The 17449-nt window shown below is 40.4% G+C and overlaps 2 protein-coding genes across 2 annotated transcripts; both read left to right on the plus strand.

The window, feature by feature from the left end:
* Positions 1-5852: 5852 nt before the first annotated feature.
* cldn15a (claudin 15a) lies at positions 5853-9591 on the plus strand. The gene is made up of 5 exons (XM_055060380.1): positions 5853-6491; positions 6726-6890; positions 7119-7200; positions 7287-7394; positions 8908-9591. The coding sequence occupies exons 1-5, from the start codon at positions 6275-6277 to the stop codon at positions 9002-9004; spliced, it is 669 nt and encodes a 222-aa protein (XP_054916355.1). The 5' UTR covers positions 5853-6274; the 3' UTR covers positions 9005-9591.
* Positions 9592-10127: 536 nt separating this feature from the next.
* Positions 10128-17416, plus strand: dnajc3b (DnaJ (Hsp40) homolog, subfamily C, member 3b). The gene is made up of 12 exons (XM_055060310.1): positions 10128-10574; positions 11984-12094; positions 12275-12399; positions 12482-12556; positions 13234-13377; positions 13578-13759; positions 13876-13995; positions 14325-14430; positions 14532-14652; positions 14865-14997; positions 15117-15265; positions 16254-17416. The coding sequence occupies exons 1-12, from the start codon at positions 10487-10489 to the stop codon at positions 16397-16399; spliced, it is 1500 nt and encodes a 499-aa protein (XP_054916285.1). The 5' UTR covers positions 10128-10486; the 3' UTR covers positions 16400-17416.
* Positions 17417-17449: the final 33 nt, after the last annotated feature.

A 17449-nucleotide genomic window follows, 5' to 3' on the forward strand; every position in this document is an offset into this window, starting at 1 on the left:
ATATATTTCAGTTCATTTAAAAAAATTTTTTTTTTAAACTTTTTCTCAGTGGCACCTTCCGTTTCTCCACCAACAATGATCTTGGAAACCAGAATCTGCTGCAAACCTCGATTTCAAAAAGCTGCGTAAAAGGATATTACACATTAACTGGACATGAAATTGGCCTGTAATCCAAATGTGCTGCTCCATTGTGTTGGTGCGTCGGTGTGAAAACAATAAAGTGCTGTTGCACTGGATTACACAATAACCTTAATTACAGCGTGATGGGGGCATGCACATTGATCCGGGTTGGATTTCTACATGTCGATTACACATTAATATCCTGCAGCACTCAAAGATGAACGTTGGCCCGGTAACTCAGACTCACTGGAGCGGATCTGAATTAGCACTGCTCTGATGAATCATTGAGGGTAAAAATGCGTTTTCAGCCCCAGTTTTCCTCTCGTATTTTCCTGTTTCTCTCTCTTTTTCCGTCAAACAGATCACTTTCCCTGACAGGTCTGGAGAGTTTCGGTGTCGTCGGGCGGGTTAATGAGTTACCCCCTTCTGAAGCTGATAACGGCACACACAGCTGACAGCCTTCCTGTTGAATCTTTCTGGAGTTTGAGGCATGTCTGACAGAACGTCCGAGAACCCGGGCAGGGTGTTCATATCCAAACCCGTCTCAGTGAGGCCCTTGAATGCTTCCGGCGGTGTCCGACCGCCTCCCATTTTTTAATTAGGCCAATAAAAGACGTCAATTAGGCTGGAGCTGCGATGGACTTCAGCCTCATTGTGAGTCTAATGGCTGACATTTCGGCGCAATTAATGAGCAGCAGCGGGTTCAAGGTAACTGGAAAATTTTCCGCCCTTCAAAACAGAACAAAGTACCAAGAGCAGGCGCCTGAACTTACGCAAAGTTCAGGTATTTCGTAAATAACAACTCCTCTCATTTACATAACTCGGCTAAAATCGTATTTTCTCACATTAGTTTTCGCAAACATTTTCCAGAGTCATTCACGATTCCTTTAGTAAGGAAGCATGAAAGTCCTTTAAAGATCCATTCTGATGGCGACCAAGAGGCCACATTTTGCTGCTGTTTTTAAACTTCAAAAATCCCACTAATGTCCTCCATGCAAGCTTTTTTGGGGTCAGTCCCAGATGTTTCAGACTTTTTTACAAACATTGCTCTGACAGTAGACAGGAGTTATTTCAGTAAGTAGCCATTTCCTGCTCCAGATCAGCACAGCTCTGCCTTTCCCGTCTCCCCCATTGTGAAGAGTTTTGAATGGGATTTCTTCTTAAAAATTTGATTTAAAAAATAAATAAATAAATTATTGTCAAAAAACTGCAATCTAATAGTCATATCTAAATGAGAGAAGCGTAATGAGTGAAAATCCTGTTCAAAAGAAACAGGCCTGCTGTGTTTCAGTCTGAATGGTAAAGCCTCAACCAACTATGGTGCAAAATAAAAGCAAGAGGATTAAAGAGAATCATTAAATTAACTAGAAACAATTGAATTATGGTCAGCAGAAGCCATTCGAGACGTCGCTGAACGTTTTCTACAAGACAGACAAAAAGACATTTCATCTCATATTTACAGAAAAAGACAGATCATCCCATTCAATAAATTAAAATTTTATTGAAGTAAAGGTTCACGTACTTCAGGAATTTAATTCACTAAATGAAACAGTGAAACACATTTTCAAGCAGTTTCTTTTGCGTGTAAATTCCTGCTAATCGCCAATGTAAACATGACATAAGTTTGAAAGATTTGACTGAAGTTGTCACCAGGAAGTGGCCTTGACTTCCTGCACGCCTCCAGAGCGAATATCATCCAGGCAGCTTTCTCTCGCCTCAGAGATGTGATATACAATCTGTGGAGATGTGGTTCTTATCAGTGGAGAAGCTTCCAGATTTATGTGTTTTACAATAAGTCAGAGATATCATTGAGGAAAAGCTTTTAATAACCAAAACTGAAATGTATTATCTGTGGTTTTATTTATCAAGCTCCCTCTCCTGTGAAACCAGCTGCTTTTGCTCATCATATAGATCAGATGATAGACCAGCCCGCTTAAATACTTAATATTAAGACTTCTAGAAAATTTGTTTCTATAATAAATTTGTTTGATGTTGTTTAAATCAATCGGGGTCAAGTACAGCGTCTGGAAAGTGTCCATCAACTCCAATCCACATTTTGTGGGAGTGGTTGGTCAGAACTGACAATTGCCTGACAGCGGCCTGTCAATTATTGTTGTGTTTTGAATGTTGCTTGAATCTGATTGGTGGAGAGAATGTAGACTCTTTTCTGCTTTGTTTTTTTTTTTTTTTAAATTGGATCCTCCCACTAAAATGAATTGCTTGACATGACACATATAATCTGCCACATCCAAAACTTCTAATGTTTTTATTTTCGATGTTCCTCCACGGCTCCGGTCTATGTCGAATGTTTCGTTGACTTTTAAACATTATGCGTCATTAAAGAAAAGGGATTCTCAAAATGTTTTTCCAGAAAGGTGGTGCAATAATTATTAAGCAGTTCAGAGAAGACTCTGTTTAAACATTTATCTGTGCGCTCTTCCATGATGCGCCTCACCATCGCATGTTCATCCCATGTCCCTTTGCGTGGCCTGTTCCTGGAAAGCCAATTAAAAAACACACAGCCTTTCCAGGTATCACTTCGCAAGTCACATAAAGTATTGTTTTTTCAAAGGTAAAGCCTCAGTGAAATCTGCATTCAAACTTATAAACCCGCAGCAGCGAGTCATGGAGTCGGAGGAGTTGTAAAACACGCTTCGCAAACAGTTTGGTTGTAAAACGGGCCGTTTATGGTGGAGCAGGACCCACATTTTAGAGCGGCTCAGGAGTCGGTGACATGGTGAGGTTGTTTTATTTGTTTGGTTTCAACAAGGATGTACATTTCTAAGTTTGACATGTTGATCAGGATGCAGAGCTACAAGTAATCCCCCATCATTTATACCTGTGACATTCTCCATTGCATTGGTAGGTGTGTTGTTTACTTGCCAGTTTCATACGAAGCCACAGCTTTGTCTTTGTACTCTGAAGCATTATCTTTATCTTTCTCACCTTTCGTCACACTTCCACCACAGCCTCAGTGCATTGTTAATGTGGCTTTATTGCGATGGACCAACATTAAGTAATGCACGATCAGAACGAGGAAGCCAAAGGACAAATGGTTGCCTCGATGTTCCGGTTTGTGCCACCGGCTCTCAAGTTTATGTAGGTCTGGACTTTGACTAGGTCATTCCAAAGCAGCAACATGTTTTGATCTAAAAACGTGACGGCTGTTCGTTAAGGCTCTTTTTTCCTGTTGAGAGGTGAAATCTAATCTCAAATCTTATGTTTGAAAACCTCCATTGTGTGAGGATTTGAGTTTTTCTTCGTGTTTATTTTAGGTTTCTGTGTCTATTGAGTCTCCATGTTGTCCTCTCTACCCCTTGATTGTTCCCAGCTGTGGGAACAATGTAGGGGGGGGGACAGCCCGCCCAGCCTGGTTGGGTTGTTTTTTGTTTTTTTCTGTGGACTCTTGCCCTCCGTCCAGCTCCCCTCTGCCTGCCCTGGTTGGGTTGTATTTTTCGTTTTTTTCTTACATAAGTTCTTCTGACTGTTTCTGCATTCCAGCGATTTCTAAAAGTGACTAAAATGGATGTGAATAATTTCACTATTTAATTTGTAGGCTATAATTTGTACATTTGTATTCAACTTTTAGTTAAGACTTTGGAAAAAACTTATTTTTAAAATACATTCAAAGGCAGTAAATATGTTTCATGCCCAAATGTGAGGGAAAGCTAAAACATCAAGCAAAAAACAAAAAAAAGTATCCATAGAGCAAATCCAGAAAACTCTTGAAACCCATTTGTTTATGAATGCATCTTGAATCTTGAACATCCTGTCAATTTTAAACACAGCTCCAACATTAAGGATCAGTTATACAGAGCCATGTTAATTTGATTGTAAGATTGTTTTCTTCTTTCATAAAAAAAATATATAATAATTAAAAACTGTGTTTTGTGCTTTCCTGTGTTTTCTTAAATTTTGAAATTGGATTGATGGTCTGAAACACAAACATGCAAAATGTTGGGAAATCAAGAAACACTATTCCACGCCACTGTAAATAAATATTAACATCTTTTCACACTGATCTAATTTGGAAGCATACAGATAAAAGCTATTTTGATATGATTTGATTTTGTGACAGGAGAGAATTACTGTGGAGGTAATGTGTACCTCATGACCCAGAGTCCAAATCTTTCTGAAATAGAAACACACACGTGGATGTAGCTTAAAATTGAGTATTTAAACTTTATAAGTAACTATATGTTGCGTCTCTTCTATTTTTTTCTAATAATCTGGAGTTATTTTATTTTAGTTTCAGTATAAACCTTTTATTTTGTGAAACAAACACTATGAAAATCCATATTTAGGGTGCAAATATGGATGGAATTGGAGAAAATATTATGCTTTTAATTTTTGTGTTTTTAAAAACATTTATCACAAAATTTTAATGGAAATTTTTTAAAAAAGAAGAAAAAAAAACACTCCACAAAATTACTTTAACTCAGATGACTGAGGTAAAGTGATTTTAGAGACCTGTGTGTGTTCCTGGCTCTGTGTGTTTTATCTACTCTTTGTTATTCTCTTTTATCTTCTACCTTTTTATTCGGTCCTTGGATTCCCAGAACCTCTTGTCCTGAGCAGGAACGATAATTATCAGACATTTCTAGGAATGGTCAGTTGTTTGATGTTTTTCTTTTTTTAACCACATTGCATTTGTGACTTCAAACATGCTCTGGAGATTTCTAAAAAAAAAATTCTTCCCTGAAATTTGTCCTGGAAAAAGCAAAGCTCCAGTTTATTGTTGGCCTATTTCTAGATCTTTATTGTTGACCTTTAAACAGATGAATTTCCCCCTTTATAAATCTTCTCCCTTCTACCAGATTGACAGCTCAATCTGGTAGAAGGCTAAGATTTATCTACTATTATCAGCTGGGCCAACTTAAAGCATTCAGAGGATTTGTCAGCGCTGACCCAGCGGCCCTCACTGGGGGTTATTAATGAGGTCCAACAAACACAGAAACTTTGAGATAAACTGGAGAACTGTGAACCTTTTGTCTCTGCATGGCTGCTTGTTAACCCTTGAGATTAATCCAGTGCAATGCTGACATTTTCGCCCTGCATTCTGTTTTTTTTTTTTTTTTGGGAGAGATCGTCTCGAATAACCAAGAAAACAGAGTTCAAATCATCAGTTCAAGTTATTAGAGCCAAATAAGTGATAACATTGTTTTAGATCAATAGAGAAATAGTTTACCGTTACATCGCTGGTCCACTGCTATGCGTCCTTAAGGGACGACACAGAATGGCCCCGGACAATGGCTTTTGATTCCTTTTAGCTCCCAGATAAGCTACGCCCAAATGACAGCGTTCCCCTGTGATGCAATTTCCTTACGCGTACATGTGTGCGTGGGTGCATGCGAGCATCAACCGGCTAACAGAGACAGAGGAAAAACACAGAATCATTTATCCATAACAACATTGTTCCAAAGAGCTAGGCGTGACACTTGGTGAACGTGTGTTCATGTCCCGTGGCCTTCAGATGTTCGACTCAAAACAATAAAACCTTCTACCGCAGCTCATCGTGAAACTTGCGTTCGGCCACATTCAGACTCAATAACTGGGATCCTACATGAAGAGAAACCCTCAGCATGTCAACTTCTGATTGTTGGTTCAAATAAATTCTTTGACAAAGTTGTTCAAAATTCTGACCATGTCTTTGAAAAATTGATAATTAATAATCTAAATGTGATGCGTAAAAGTTTTTGAGGCATACGTGAAAAAGCATTAAGGACGACTGATGACCATTGGACCTTGAGAGTGAGCCGATAAACACCTGTTCAGTTTCAGTGTAAAAATAAAAAAAGCAGCTAGTGTGTATGTGGGTGTGCATGTCGGTGTGTGCGTAGGTGTGTGTGCGTGTGTGTGTGTGCGTGTGTGTGTGTGTGTGTGGGACAGAGGGAGAGAGTGAGAATGAGGGTGGTGGGAGGAGAAACTGCCAGTCATATAAATGATTATACATATCTGAGGATCCAGGCACATTTCACAGAGGTCATCGTCAACTCAAAGGAGGGTCTCGCTTCCGGAGCTAATTTCTTTCCAAATTAACTGAAAAGAGAGAGAGAAGGAGAGAGAGAGAGAGAGAGAAAAAAAAACAGACTTGGATCTGGGTATTCTATTATTTTCTTTTTGATTATCTGAGAGTTGGACTGAAGAAACGGTCATGGATCCAATTGTGGAAGTCGTGGCTTTGATTCTGGGGTTCATCGGATGGGTGATGGTCGGGGTCGCGCTGCCGAATCGTTACTGGAAGGTGTCCACCGTGGACGGGAGCGTCATCACCACCTCCACCATCTACGAAAACCTGTGGATGTCCTGCGCCACGGATTCAACCGGGGTCCACAACTGCAGGGAGTTCCCGTCGCTGCTTGCTTTGAATGGTGGGTTTTAAAAAAAAGGATGTGACAACTTTATATATAAATATATATTTACTCTACCAACTCAAATTACCAGTGACTTTACCTTGAAGGATCTATAAAAAAGAGTTTATATAATGAGATGTGGAGGTTAAATGATAAGAAGATTTTATAGGCCTGAGGAGACAGTAAACTTTCCTCCGCCGCCACAGATAAGGGCTTTAATTTGCACTTTTTTTTCCTGGTTTATTCCTCCAGGTTATATCCAGGCCTCCCGTGCCCTGATGATTGCATCCATACTGTTGGGCACCTTCGGCCTGGTGGGGGGCCTGGTCGGGATCCAGTGTTCTAAAGCGGGGGGAGAAAACTATGTTCTTAAAGGGAGGATTGCAGGCACCGCCGGGGTTCTCTTCATCTTGCAAGGTAAGGAAACAGATTCAAGAACGTCCGTCTGGGAGCCTTGCTGATATTTACGACTTGCTGATCCACTGCTCTATAAAAAGATAAAGAAACTTCTCTAAAGGGACAATAAATCAAGCCATGGTTTTATTGCGCATTTAAATCATTCCTCCATAAAGTTTTCACTGGGTTCTTTAAAGAACCGGGCTAAATGGACTGGCAGCTTTCTAGCATTTTTATTTCTATCAAAAGGTCTTTGCACCATGGTCTCGGTGTCGTGGTACGCCTTCAACATCACCCAGGACTTCTTTGACCCCTTCCATCCGGGAACCAAGTAAGATGCCAGCAGCAAAGCTGCTCAAAGTTGCACAGCAGAGCTTTAGGTAAGACGTCAGCTGACCGCTTGTCTCTCCGCACCAGGTATGAAATAGGAGAAGGACTTTACATCGGCTGGTGCTCGGCCGTGCTCGCCATCGCCGGAGGAGTCTGTCTCTCCTGCTCCTGCAAAGCGGGCACAAAGGAAAAATAGTGAGTTCCCATCCATGCTGTGTTTGATATTCAGAGAGCTGCAAAAAGGTGTCTGCCGAATGGACAGTTACAGTTTGACGAGGCCACGTTGTTGATTAACTACAATTAATCAAAGTCTTTAGTATGCCGCACACTGAGAGGCGTGGTTGGGATGGCGGTGAACCGGCTGAAACATAAATACTCCCAAGAGTAAAAACAAAAATGAGATTCAATTAGAGCTACTGGAAACGCTGCGGACTGATTTTGTCTTGAGGTGGAAACACCAGGAGGAGGTCAGGGGTCAGCAACTTGTTTGGTCCAGTCGGGATCAATTTGTAACACTGATTCCATCGGAGCTGCAAATCCTCCTTGACCCTTAAGAAAAAGATCATTAATCTGCCTCTAAAAAAAAAAAAAATTTAAATGTGTTTACTGTTAATAAAAAAAAACCTACACTTTTTATACTAGAACAAAGCTAAATAAATCACGTAGATTTCATCTGAGTGACTTTAAAGGACTTGCCAAAAAACATTTATTTTGACCATTTGTGCCACCTGCAAGGGAAGTTTTACACAAATTATTGAATCAGACACATAGACTGATTAATTTAGCATTTAATGTAACCTCGTTACATTAAACAAGAGGGATAATTTCTTTATAATTTTTGATAAAGTTTGTGAGGTGGAAAAAGAGCCAAGTAGCTCTCGACTCCTGGTTTAGGCGAAAAATGAAGATTCCAGCATGCACTTGGTTTTAAACAGTTCGACTTTAGCGCCACCTAGTGTCGCAATAAAAACAGAGCGACAGCCAGCGTGTATGCATCGCATATAATAAAGTATTTACAAAAACAGCAGCAATGTTTTAGTGTAACCTTAGAAGGCTCACTTTATCAGCATATTGTTATAAATACATTAAAAAGCAGAAATGTTGTCCTAACGTATGAAAAAAATCAACCCTAGGTGGAAAAAACATTGTATTTTACGCTGACTTTTGAATCCAGTTGATGAACTATCTTGTTCACCAACAAGATAGTTAAACAACTAAAGTTTGAAAAATTGTATGTGAATGGAGAGAAGGGAAGTTTGAGCATAGTGCCGCGCACCGTGTTTGCAGAAAACCAGACAGCACATCAGGTCAAAGCCTTATGCAAAGTGTTAGGCACGGTGGTGGAAGAGTGATGACACGGGACATGATGCCAATCTTAGAGTCACTCATGAAATCCACTGTATACCAACCCGTATTTGGAGCTATATATGAGGCAATCCAAAGTTTGGCATTTTGGATTTCTTTCTGGTAAATGAACAATAAATTAGTTTATGTTTGTATTTCCATGAACTTTTATTTTGAAACCCAGAGAAGACCGACTCTTTTACAAGTTAATGCATCAACATATAACATAAAAACTGAGAGTGAACCTTTTTGACGCGACTGTCTCTGATATCAAAAGAGAGAACCAGTGTGTAAATGTATTTTTCTTCCAGTGCATTACTCTCAACTTTCAACTGGGTTTTTTGTTGTTGTTATTGTTTTGCAGTCCCTTGCATTATCATGACAGAGGAACAGCGTACTCTGGAGCTGCACCAAGCAGAAGCGCCGCAACCAGCACTTACGGACGAAACGCTTATGTCTGAGCAAGATGGCGTTTTTCTCAATTTTTATTCTTGTACATAAATCGTTCTGTTATTTTTTTTATTTTTTACTCTTTCTGCTGGTCTTGTTGTCTGTGGCTGTGAACTAGCACCATTTGCTTACTGTTGGAAGGAACTGTAATGTATATAGTCACAATTTCTGATGAATCTCTTGTATAAATCATTACCAAGGCCGATGATATAAACACTGTACAGAGCTGTTTTGCTTTTCTCTCTGCCACAACACAGACTGAGTCGTTTTACCATTTCTGTTTGTGTTTCACTGATGAAATCAACATGTGGGCATTTACCAAAACGATAAATCATGCTGTGATCTTCATAAACAAGGGCAGATATTTATGCGGTCAAAATAGAAATGATTCAGGTTTTATTTGTGTTGTTTTGTACAGTTTTGTAATGTACTGTTAGGAGAGGGTGGAGAACAATTGTTTTGTTTCAATTGTATTTTTTTTTTACTATTGAAGACAATAAAATACGTGTAAAAATGAAAACTGGAGTTTTATTTGATGTTTTTGTAATCACAAAATGTTGCAATTCTAATACTTTTAAAATAAAAATATTTTCCCGTATACTTCCCATCATTGGGATCTGTCCTTAATGCCAAATGTACCAATTCCTGCTTTGATCCAAGCTCACCTGACCTCTGACCTCTTTCTCAGAGAATTTATGGAGTATTGTTAAGAGAATGAAATGAAACACCAAACCAATGGCCTCTTCGGCAGAACACTGCATTCATTCAGTACTTATGTAAAAGGAGCCCTAACCAAGTATTAGTCAGTACTTCCACACACTTTGACAGTAGTTGGACATTTCTGTATTAAATGTCCTTTGTTGGCTGGGTTTTGAAATGCTGAGATAAGTTAACTTTATTTAAATGTATTCAAATTGACCTGTAAGGACACTGGATATTGGGAAAGGGTCATTTTTTCCCATCACTGTCAGGCAGACGTAAGTTTTGTAGGGCGACAGCTCCTCCAGCAGCGGCTTGAGACATACTAGGAGTGCCACCAGTGTTAAAATAGGCTGTCCAATCAGAGCAGCCCACGTCTACAGACGAACCCGGATGGAAGCCATGTGGACCAATCAGAACAATGTGGGCCAGAAAGGGAAAGCGAAGCCGAGAGCAGTCTGAAAGGTGTCGCTTGCAAACTCCACAGAGTGTCAGTGGTTTGATTTCACCGTCCTCTGGTTAGAAGGACGTCATTCACTTGCGAGTAAAGTCTTGTGGCTGTCGGTTGGAGCTGCTGTCAAACGTCTGTCTTCGGCTCAGGAACCTTCCAGAGGCTCTCCTCTGTTCCGCCCGGAGGAGTGTGGGGGACGGGACCGTAAATACACCTCAGGAGCAGTTCCTCGGTTCTGTCAGAACGGGCTCAGTCGTTCTCAATGAGCCAGAGGAGCAGCTTGAGCCCCAGCTGAGCCGCGAAGTCTGTCTGTCCCGGCGTCCCGGTGTGAGCAGACCCAGACATGGAGCGGTGTTGGCGGACAGGAGGAGCCAGCGGGCTGCTATGCTCCCTGTCTCTGCTCTGTGTCCTCTTGGACATCCAGCTGGACGGTAAGACCGCTGTTAGAGCTACAAACAGGTGGATTACTAATAAAAATACAAACACACTGACAGATACAAACACGGTAGGTTTATGTGGGCTTCAGTCTGATTGGCGCATGACAAAGTCAAGTCCCCAAAGTCCACGTCTCTTCCGCAGAGGGACGTTTCGTCCTGACGCTGGAAGACGCTTCCCAATGTTCAGAGGCTTTTAAAAATAATTTTACCACCTGACAGTTGTATTGTGTTGCATCAGATGAAACGTTAGCAGCTCATATTGTGGCAGAGACTCTTTGTCCGGCGGCCGCAAACGCAACAGAGCCTTAAAACGAAACCAAACGACTAAAAAACACAAGGAAATGAAAACCTAACTAATGCGTAACAAGATAAACAGAACTTAAAATAAATGTTTCTAGGATATGATTTGTTGCATAAGCTGATCTAATGATGTATTTTCTCTTTAGCTTTTAATTCAAAACCACAGTTTCTACCAAAAGAACCTGCAGCTCATTATTATGTCTCTTTTGATTCTTTCACTTATTATTTAACAAACAACTGGAATTACTCAGGATCTGTAAAATAAAACACTTTTTGTATTTGAATTAAGGAAAAATCAGTTTGTCTTTATTTTCACAAATTCCCTAAATATTTTGGGTAGAATGAGGATAAAAAATAAACCTCATTCTATAGGCACACTTGTATCAAAATATACCAAGATTATTTTTAGAAAGTTACAATTTGAAAATTGCATGAATTTTCCCTATAGTTCAAAGTTTTCCTTGATGATGTAACAGAGAAAGTGCCTTAGTGGTTAGTAACCAGACTGTGTAGTGCTGCACACTGCCGGTCAGCTGTGTGCAAAGAAGGCTACTGCATGTTTTTCTAACTTACAAGTAAGACACATTTGGATGTTGGATAATAAATCTGTTCATAAAAAAAAAACAAACAAAGAAGTTATGGTTTGAAAACTAAAAAAACACCATCTATTGCTCTTGTTAAGCAAATGCTTTAAATTTAATAGGCGTCTGTAATAACTTTGGTTTAAGTCTGTGTGAAAATAATCACGTTATTTTTACTGCAATAACTGATGGATTGTATAATTTTAGAAATACGTGTTTTGTTTCCGTTTTCAAATACAAGCGGTTGGATCAATAGATTTTTTTTGTATTAAAATTTGGAAATACTGTGAAATGTTTTTCTATTTTGCTAGAAAGTTTACATTTCCAGTTTCAGTTAAGTTATTTGCACCTGGACTGGGAGCCGTGCTGGCTCAACAGGTGGCACTTAGTCACTTAGTCATCAGAGAAGTGTGAGAACAGGTGAAAATCCTCGAAACCAACATATAAAGCGACAACACAAGCAGCCTTCATCTGATTGGCTGTGGTACCAAGTGGGATTTTAAGCTCCGTTTTGTGTTACAGGTGTCCTGGGCGCGAGTCACGCCGAGATAGAGCACCACTTGGAGATGGGTCGCAAACTCCTGGCGGCCGGTCAGCTCGCTGAAGCCTTGTCCCACTACCACTCAGCTGTGGGTAAGGTTATCCCAACACTTTCCCACATTCATCCCTGCATCTGCTTTCTTTTGACCTTGTTTTCTAATGCGAGGTACAAAATCACACGTACAAACTTTTTTTTTTGTGGTTTGAATCTGGCATGACTTTCTAGTCTCACATTTGACCCTGCTGTAAATTAGTTCCCCTGATGTTTTCCAGAGGGAGACTCTGAGAACTACCTGACCTACTATAAGAGGGCTGCTGTGTTCCTGGCCATGGGAAGATCTAAGTCCGCTCTGCCCGATCTGACCCGGGCCATCCAGCTGAAGCCCGATTTCTTGCCAGTAAGTCGTTAATGGACCTCACCGAAGAATTTTAAAATGCCGTTGCACTGTTCTTTCTCCCACCGTCTGACTTCTGCCTCAGGCCCGTTTGCAGCGAGGAAACATCCTGCTGAAGCAGGGCAGCAGTCAAGAGGCCAGGGAGGACTTTAGAATGGTGGTATGTTTAATATTTATGCTCCTATATGGTTCATTTTTAAAAGTAAAAAAGAAAATGTTTCCAGAAACTTATTTCATTTAATCATCTTTTAAGAAAAACATTTAATTTTAAGGGGTGGGGAAAAAACAGTTACTTAATTGGGTGGAATGCTAAAGCTTAAGTTTGACCAAGAATCTAGAAATAAATGGTACGTACACTTTTATTTGGTGCCAGGAATTAGTGAAAATGTTGCACCTATTTTATGCATTTCTGCTATTTAAATCACAAATTGTGGATTCCGCAAATAACTTGCATTACTTTGAACAATATTCTCACTAGGACTGAAACGATTAACCAGATCAGTCGCGATAATTCGATTATAGAAGCAATCATAAACTAATTTGGTAATTGATTAATCGACCCAACCATTTGCTGAAACAACACACTCGGATGGAATTTAAATTGTTTCCTTTTTTATACCGATTAATGGTCAGAATATTTGATTCACTAAAATAATCATCTGTTACCTCCCTACTTCTCTCAAACGTTGGCAAAACAGGAACTCGCATAGCTCAGCTAATGATATTTAGCTTCAATTTGACTTTTTCGGTCAATGTTTATACTAAAACACAACATATTGAATAGTACACTGTGGGAAAATGGAATCCCATTGTAGTTGTTTTTTTTCTTTCCCCCAGCTGCAGCGCTCTGCAGACCACAAAGAAGCCCAGGAGCAGCTGATGAAAGTCAGCGATCTGGAAGACTTCCAGGAAGAAGCCCAATCTGCGTACCACCAGGGCGACTACAGCGGCACCATCAGCGCGTTGGACAGGGTCATAGAGGTACGTTGGACTGCATCGTTCGTCGAACTTCATTGTACGTTGGCGCCAATTCTTGGCAGTGGAAGTCCACATAGAAACAGGCAGCAGTAGCTCCATCAACATCTTTGTCTTTTGAAGAAAAAGAAAAATAGGATTTGAAGTCCTTCAGGTGTTGCGTTTCTTGCTTTTGTCAAAATTGCTAATGTCGGTTTCTGTCTCAGATCTCTCCCTGGGATCCAGAGTCGAGGGAGCTTCGTGCAGATTGTTACTTGCGAATGGGGGATCCTCAGAAAGCCATCCAGGATCTGACTCCCGCAGCCCGGCTTCGCAACGACAACCGCGCAGCCTTCCTGAAGCTCAGCAGGCTGCTGTACAACCTGGGAGAGCATCACGACTCCCTCAAGTGAGCGCTGTGCCGTCTGCCATGCAAACGGAGCAATTTCCTTTTTTTTGGGCTTCTGATAATTCGTTTGGCCTTCCTGTTCCTTCATTCCCATCTGTCGCTTTGATTCTCTCCAGCCACATTAGGGAATGTCTGAAGCTCGACCAGGACGACAAGGAGTGTTTCAGCCACTACAAGCAGGTGAAGAAGCTCAGCAAGCAGCTGGATTCTGCAGAGGAGCTGATCCAGGGGGAAAGGTCAGTGCCTTCGCGATTCCTTTAAAACATTTATGAAACACTATCAACCCTTTGTGGAATATTTAAAAGCTGAAGATTCACACTTGCTTAGAGATTTTCATCTGAGATTTCACGCATTCTTTAAAAGTCTGGAATTTGCTCATGACGTTTTCCAGAACTGGATTTGTGGATACAAGTAAAATTGAGTTTGACAAAAAAATTTTTCCTTCTTCCATTTCCCAAAAGAGGAGAATCTAACTCATAATATCGATTAACCAATATTATTCAGACAGGTTAAGGAAGCAACTGAACTAATATCAGCTCAAGTTCTCTATCTTCTCCACAATCAGGTTTCAAGAAGCGATTGAGAAATATGAATCGGCGATGAAGACGGAGCCGAACATCGCTTTCTACACCAACCTGGCAAAAGAGAGGATCTGCTTCTGTCTTGTGAAGGTGAGAAAGAAAATGCCTCCACACATTTAGGATTGTAATAACTTGAGAGACGGCCAGTTTTTTTTCTCGGTTTTGTCTCAAATTTCTTGTCGCTGTTGTAGCTCCAGCTTGCACCTGAAGCCATAGACGTCTGCTCAGAGGCTCACCAGAGAGACCCTCGAAATGCCAACATCCTCAAAGACCGAGCAGAGGCCTACATCCTCAACCAGGACTACGAGAAAGGTAAACAAGATAACGGCACTGCTGCAGTGGGATGATTCATTTGACTTCATCCACTGTTTCATCTAAAAGAACCTCAAGTGACATCCGGTTCTAGTCAAGCAGGATAATTTCTGCTTGTTCTGTTATTGGTGGAAAACTGCAGCTTTATTTACTGAACCCACTTTGTTTTGTTTTACCTCAGATTAATCTTTTTGTCTTATTTTTAATTTTAGCCGTTGAAGACTACCAGGAGGCGAGGGAGTTCGACGGCGACAGCAGCGCCATCAGAGAGGGTCTGGAACGAGCGCAGAAGCTGCTCAAACTCTCTCGGAAAAGAGATTACTACAAGATCCTGGGAGTTGGCAGGTGACGCTTCCATCTGGATCCGTTCTGCAGTTTTATCCAGCTCTTTTCTTTTCTTGCAATCAAAATTGACTGTACAACTCTTGTAATAAAAACAAACCATCTGTGCTTCCCGTCCTCAGGAACGCTAATAAGCAGGAGATCATCAAGGCGTACAGGAAGTTGGCACAGCAGTGGCACCCTGACAACTTCCAGTCCGAAGCCGACAAGAAAGAGGCGGAGAAGAAGTTTATCGACATCGCCTCGGCTAAAGAAGTCCTTACCGACCCAGGTCAGGAACCCATTTTACACACTCATCACTTGTGTGCGTGTGTGTGTGGTAGTAACAGGAAGCAGCTTGAAATAAGGAGGGAAAAACAGAAACAATCGAGCTAATCCGGTTTCCTTTAAACACTGTACACGGCTTTGTGAAGCAACAATTCGTTTTGTTGTTAATTACATAGCAACAAAAGACAGAGGAGGCTGACTAGTGAAATCCACAGTGAGGAAGGATCTCTAACTGCTGGTTTAATGTCGACACTTGAATCCAGCCGTTCTGTCAAGATCTTCCCTAACAAACGTCTGAGGCCTTCAGAGAACAGCCGGGTTTTACCGAGGTGAATGAACAGCATCAGGCCCAGTTGAGAAGAAGCAGAGAGTTTTTAAAATGATCCTCTTTGTCCACTCTCACTCAACTCCCATCTGTTTTGCAAAGAAAAACGGGCAAAAAACTTACATCTCCACATATGCAAAAAAGAAAACAAATGTCACCTTGAGAAAATTTCCTTCTGTGATTTTACAACTGTGTATTAGGGCCAAACGATAAGAAGTTTTGTTTATATAGTCAGAACTCTGTTAGAGTGAAGATCCAGTTTTACCAGAAGAAAGGTCTGAAAATAAAAAAGTTACTTTAATGAGGAATAAAAGCTAGAATAAATTTTTTTTATTTAGATTTTTTGTGTTGAAATACTCATGAAGTTAAACTTCATTCTCCTAATTCTACGACTTTAAAATGGTAATATTAAGACTTTATTTTCATTTTATTTCAACTGTATCCCTGCAACATCGACTATTTTCTCCAAAAATCCAATCTTCAAAAGCCAAAATGTCATTAGATGATAAAATTGATTTCTTGCGCAGTCCTAAGTTGAGGTGAATATAGTGCAAGCCACACTTTTCAGATTATTTTTTTGGGTGGGGGTGATTAAAAGTCTAGTTTATTTTTCTACTTCTCACTTCTTCTCAGGACTCTTCCTAACTTCATTATGATGTCTTTCCAGAAATGAGGCAGAAGTTCGACGCAGGCGAGGATCCCCTGGACCCGGAGACGCAGCAGGGCGGCGGCGGCGGACAGAGGGCCTGGCCGTTCCACTTTAACCCCTTCGAGTCCGGTGGCAACTTCCACTTCAAGTTCGAGTACAACTAGAGAGCAGGACTCTAGGCAGACGTGTTGTCGGATATTTCACTGGATTTGTACATCAGCCTGGACGCTGTTTATTCAGACATAAACTTGTGTTGTTTTTTCAAAAAGGAACCACAAGAGAACTTAGCTGTGGTTAAAGAAAGTGAAGGCTTTAAAAAAAAAAAAAAAAAAACTCGAATTTTTTTTTGTTGTTTTTTTAAGAAACTGAAAGGTGCTGGGTGAAAGCTGTGGATGTTTCTGCTTCTCTCTCTGTCTTGGTGCCAACCTTTGAACCAGGTGGTGGCGGAGGATGAACGTCAATGTGCCGCTTTTTATTCTGGCTTGCAGTATTCTTCATAGGAATCCCAGCTTTACTAACTCCAGCCAATAATCTTGACTGCAGAAGCATCTCTACACCCGAGAATCAAGACGTTTTGCTAGCTTCTGGAATCAACAGCTTTTCGTTGAGCTCTTGGATTGCGTTTCTCTTTGCCTTTCTGCTTTTTTTCAGTTTTTTTTTATTTATTTTTTTGTGGAGATTTTACGCTCTTTATTTGAGGGAAAAATAACACTCCACAGCCTTTCTTGAAATGTTACTGGTTTGTTTTAGCCTTTCATAGAGAATGCATCTTCAGTGACTGAGAGCCTCATTTATAAAATAGCTGCTGTACAGCTAAAGCTTGAATTTCAGTATCTTAACCAGATTATTTGGATAATATTTATCTAAAACATATAACTAAATTGTTGCAGGAATTGTTTGTATTTAAGGCTCTGGTGTTGCAGCCACAAAAAACGTACTTAGTAGTTTTGCCTTTTTTTTTCTTTTTTTGCACAAACTTAAGTTATTTTCTTACCGACATCTTGAAGACAGAGTGACTGTAACTGCTTATTTTGTGAACCAAAATGTGACGGAGCTCTTTGTATTTAAAGAAAAGAAGGAACATTTTTATTTTTAAGGTTTCTGGTTGTGGCATAACTTTCTCTTCCTGCTGCCAAATTGACTCGGTGGACATGCTGACGTGCATTAAAGGATGAAAACCATCCAGTCTGAACTCGTGATTCCTCCTGCTTTTG

Source organism: Poeciliopsis prolifica, unplaced genomic scaffold, assembly GCF_027474105.1.
Source record: "Poeciliopsis prolifica strain line A6 unplaced genomic scaffold, Auburn_PproV2 SCAFFOLD058, whole genome shotgun sequence".
NCBI lineage: Eukaryota > Metazoa > Chordata > Actinopteri > Cyprinodontiformes > Poeciliidae > Poeciliopsis > Poeciliopsis prolifica.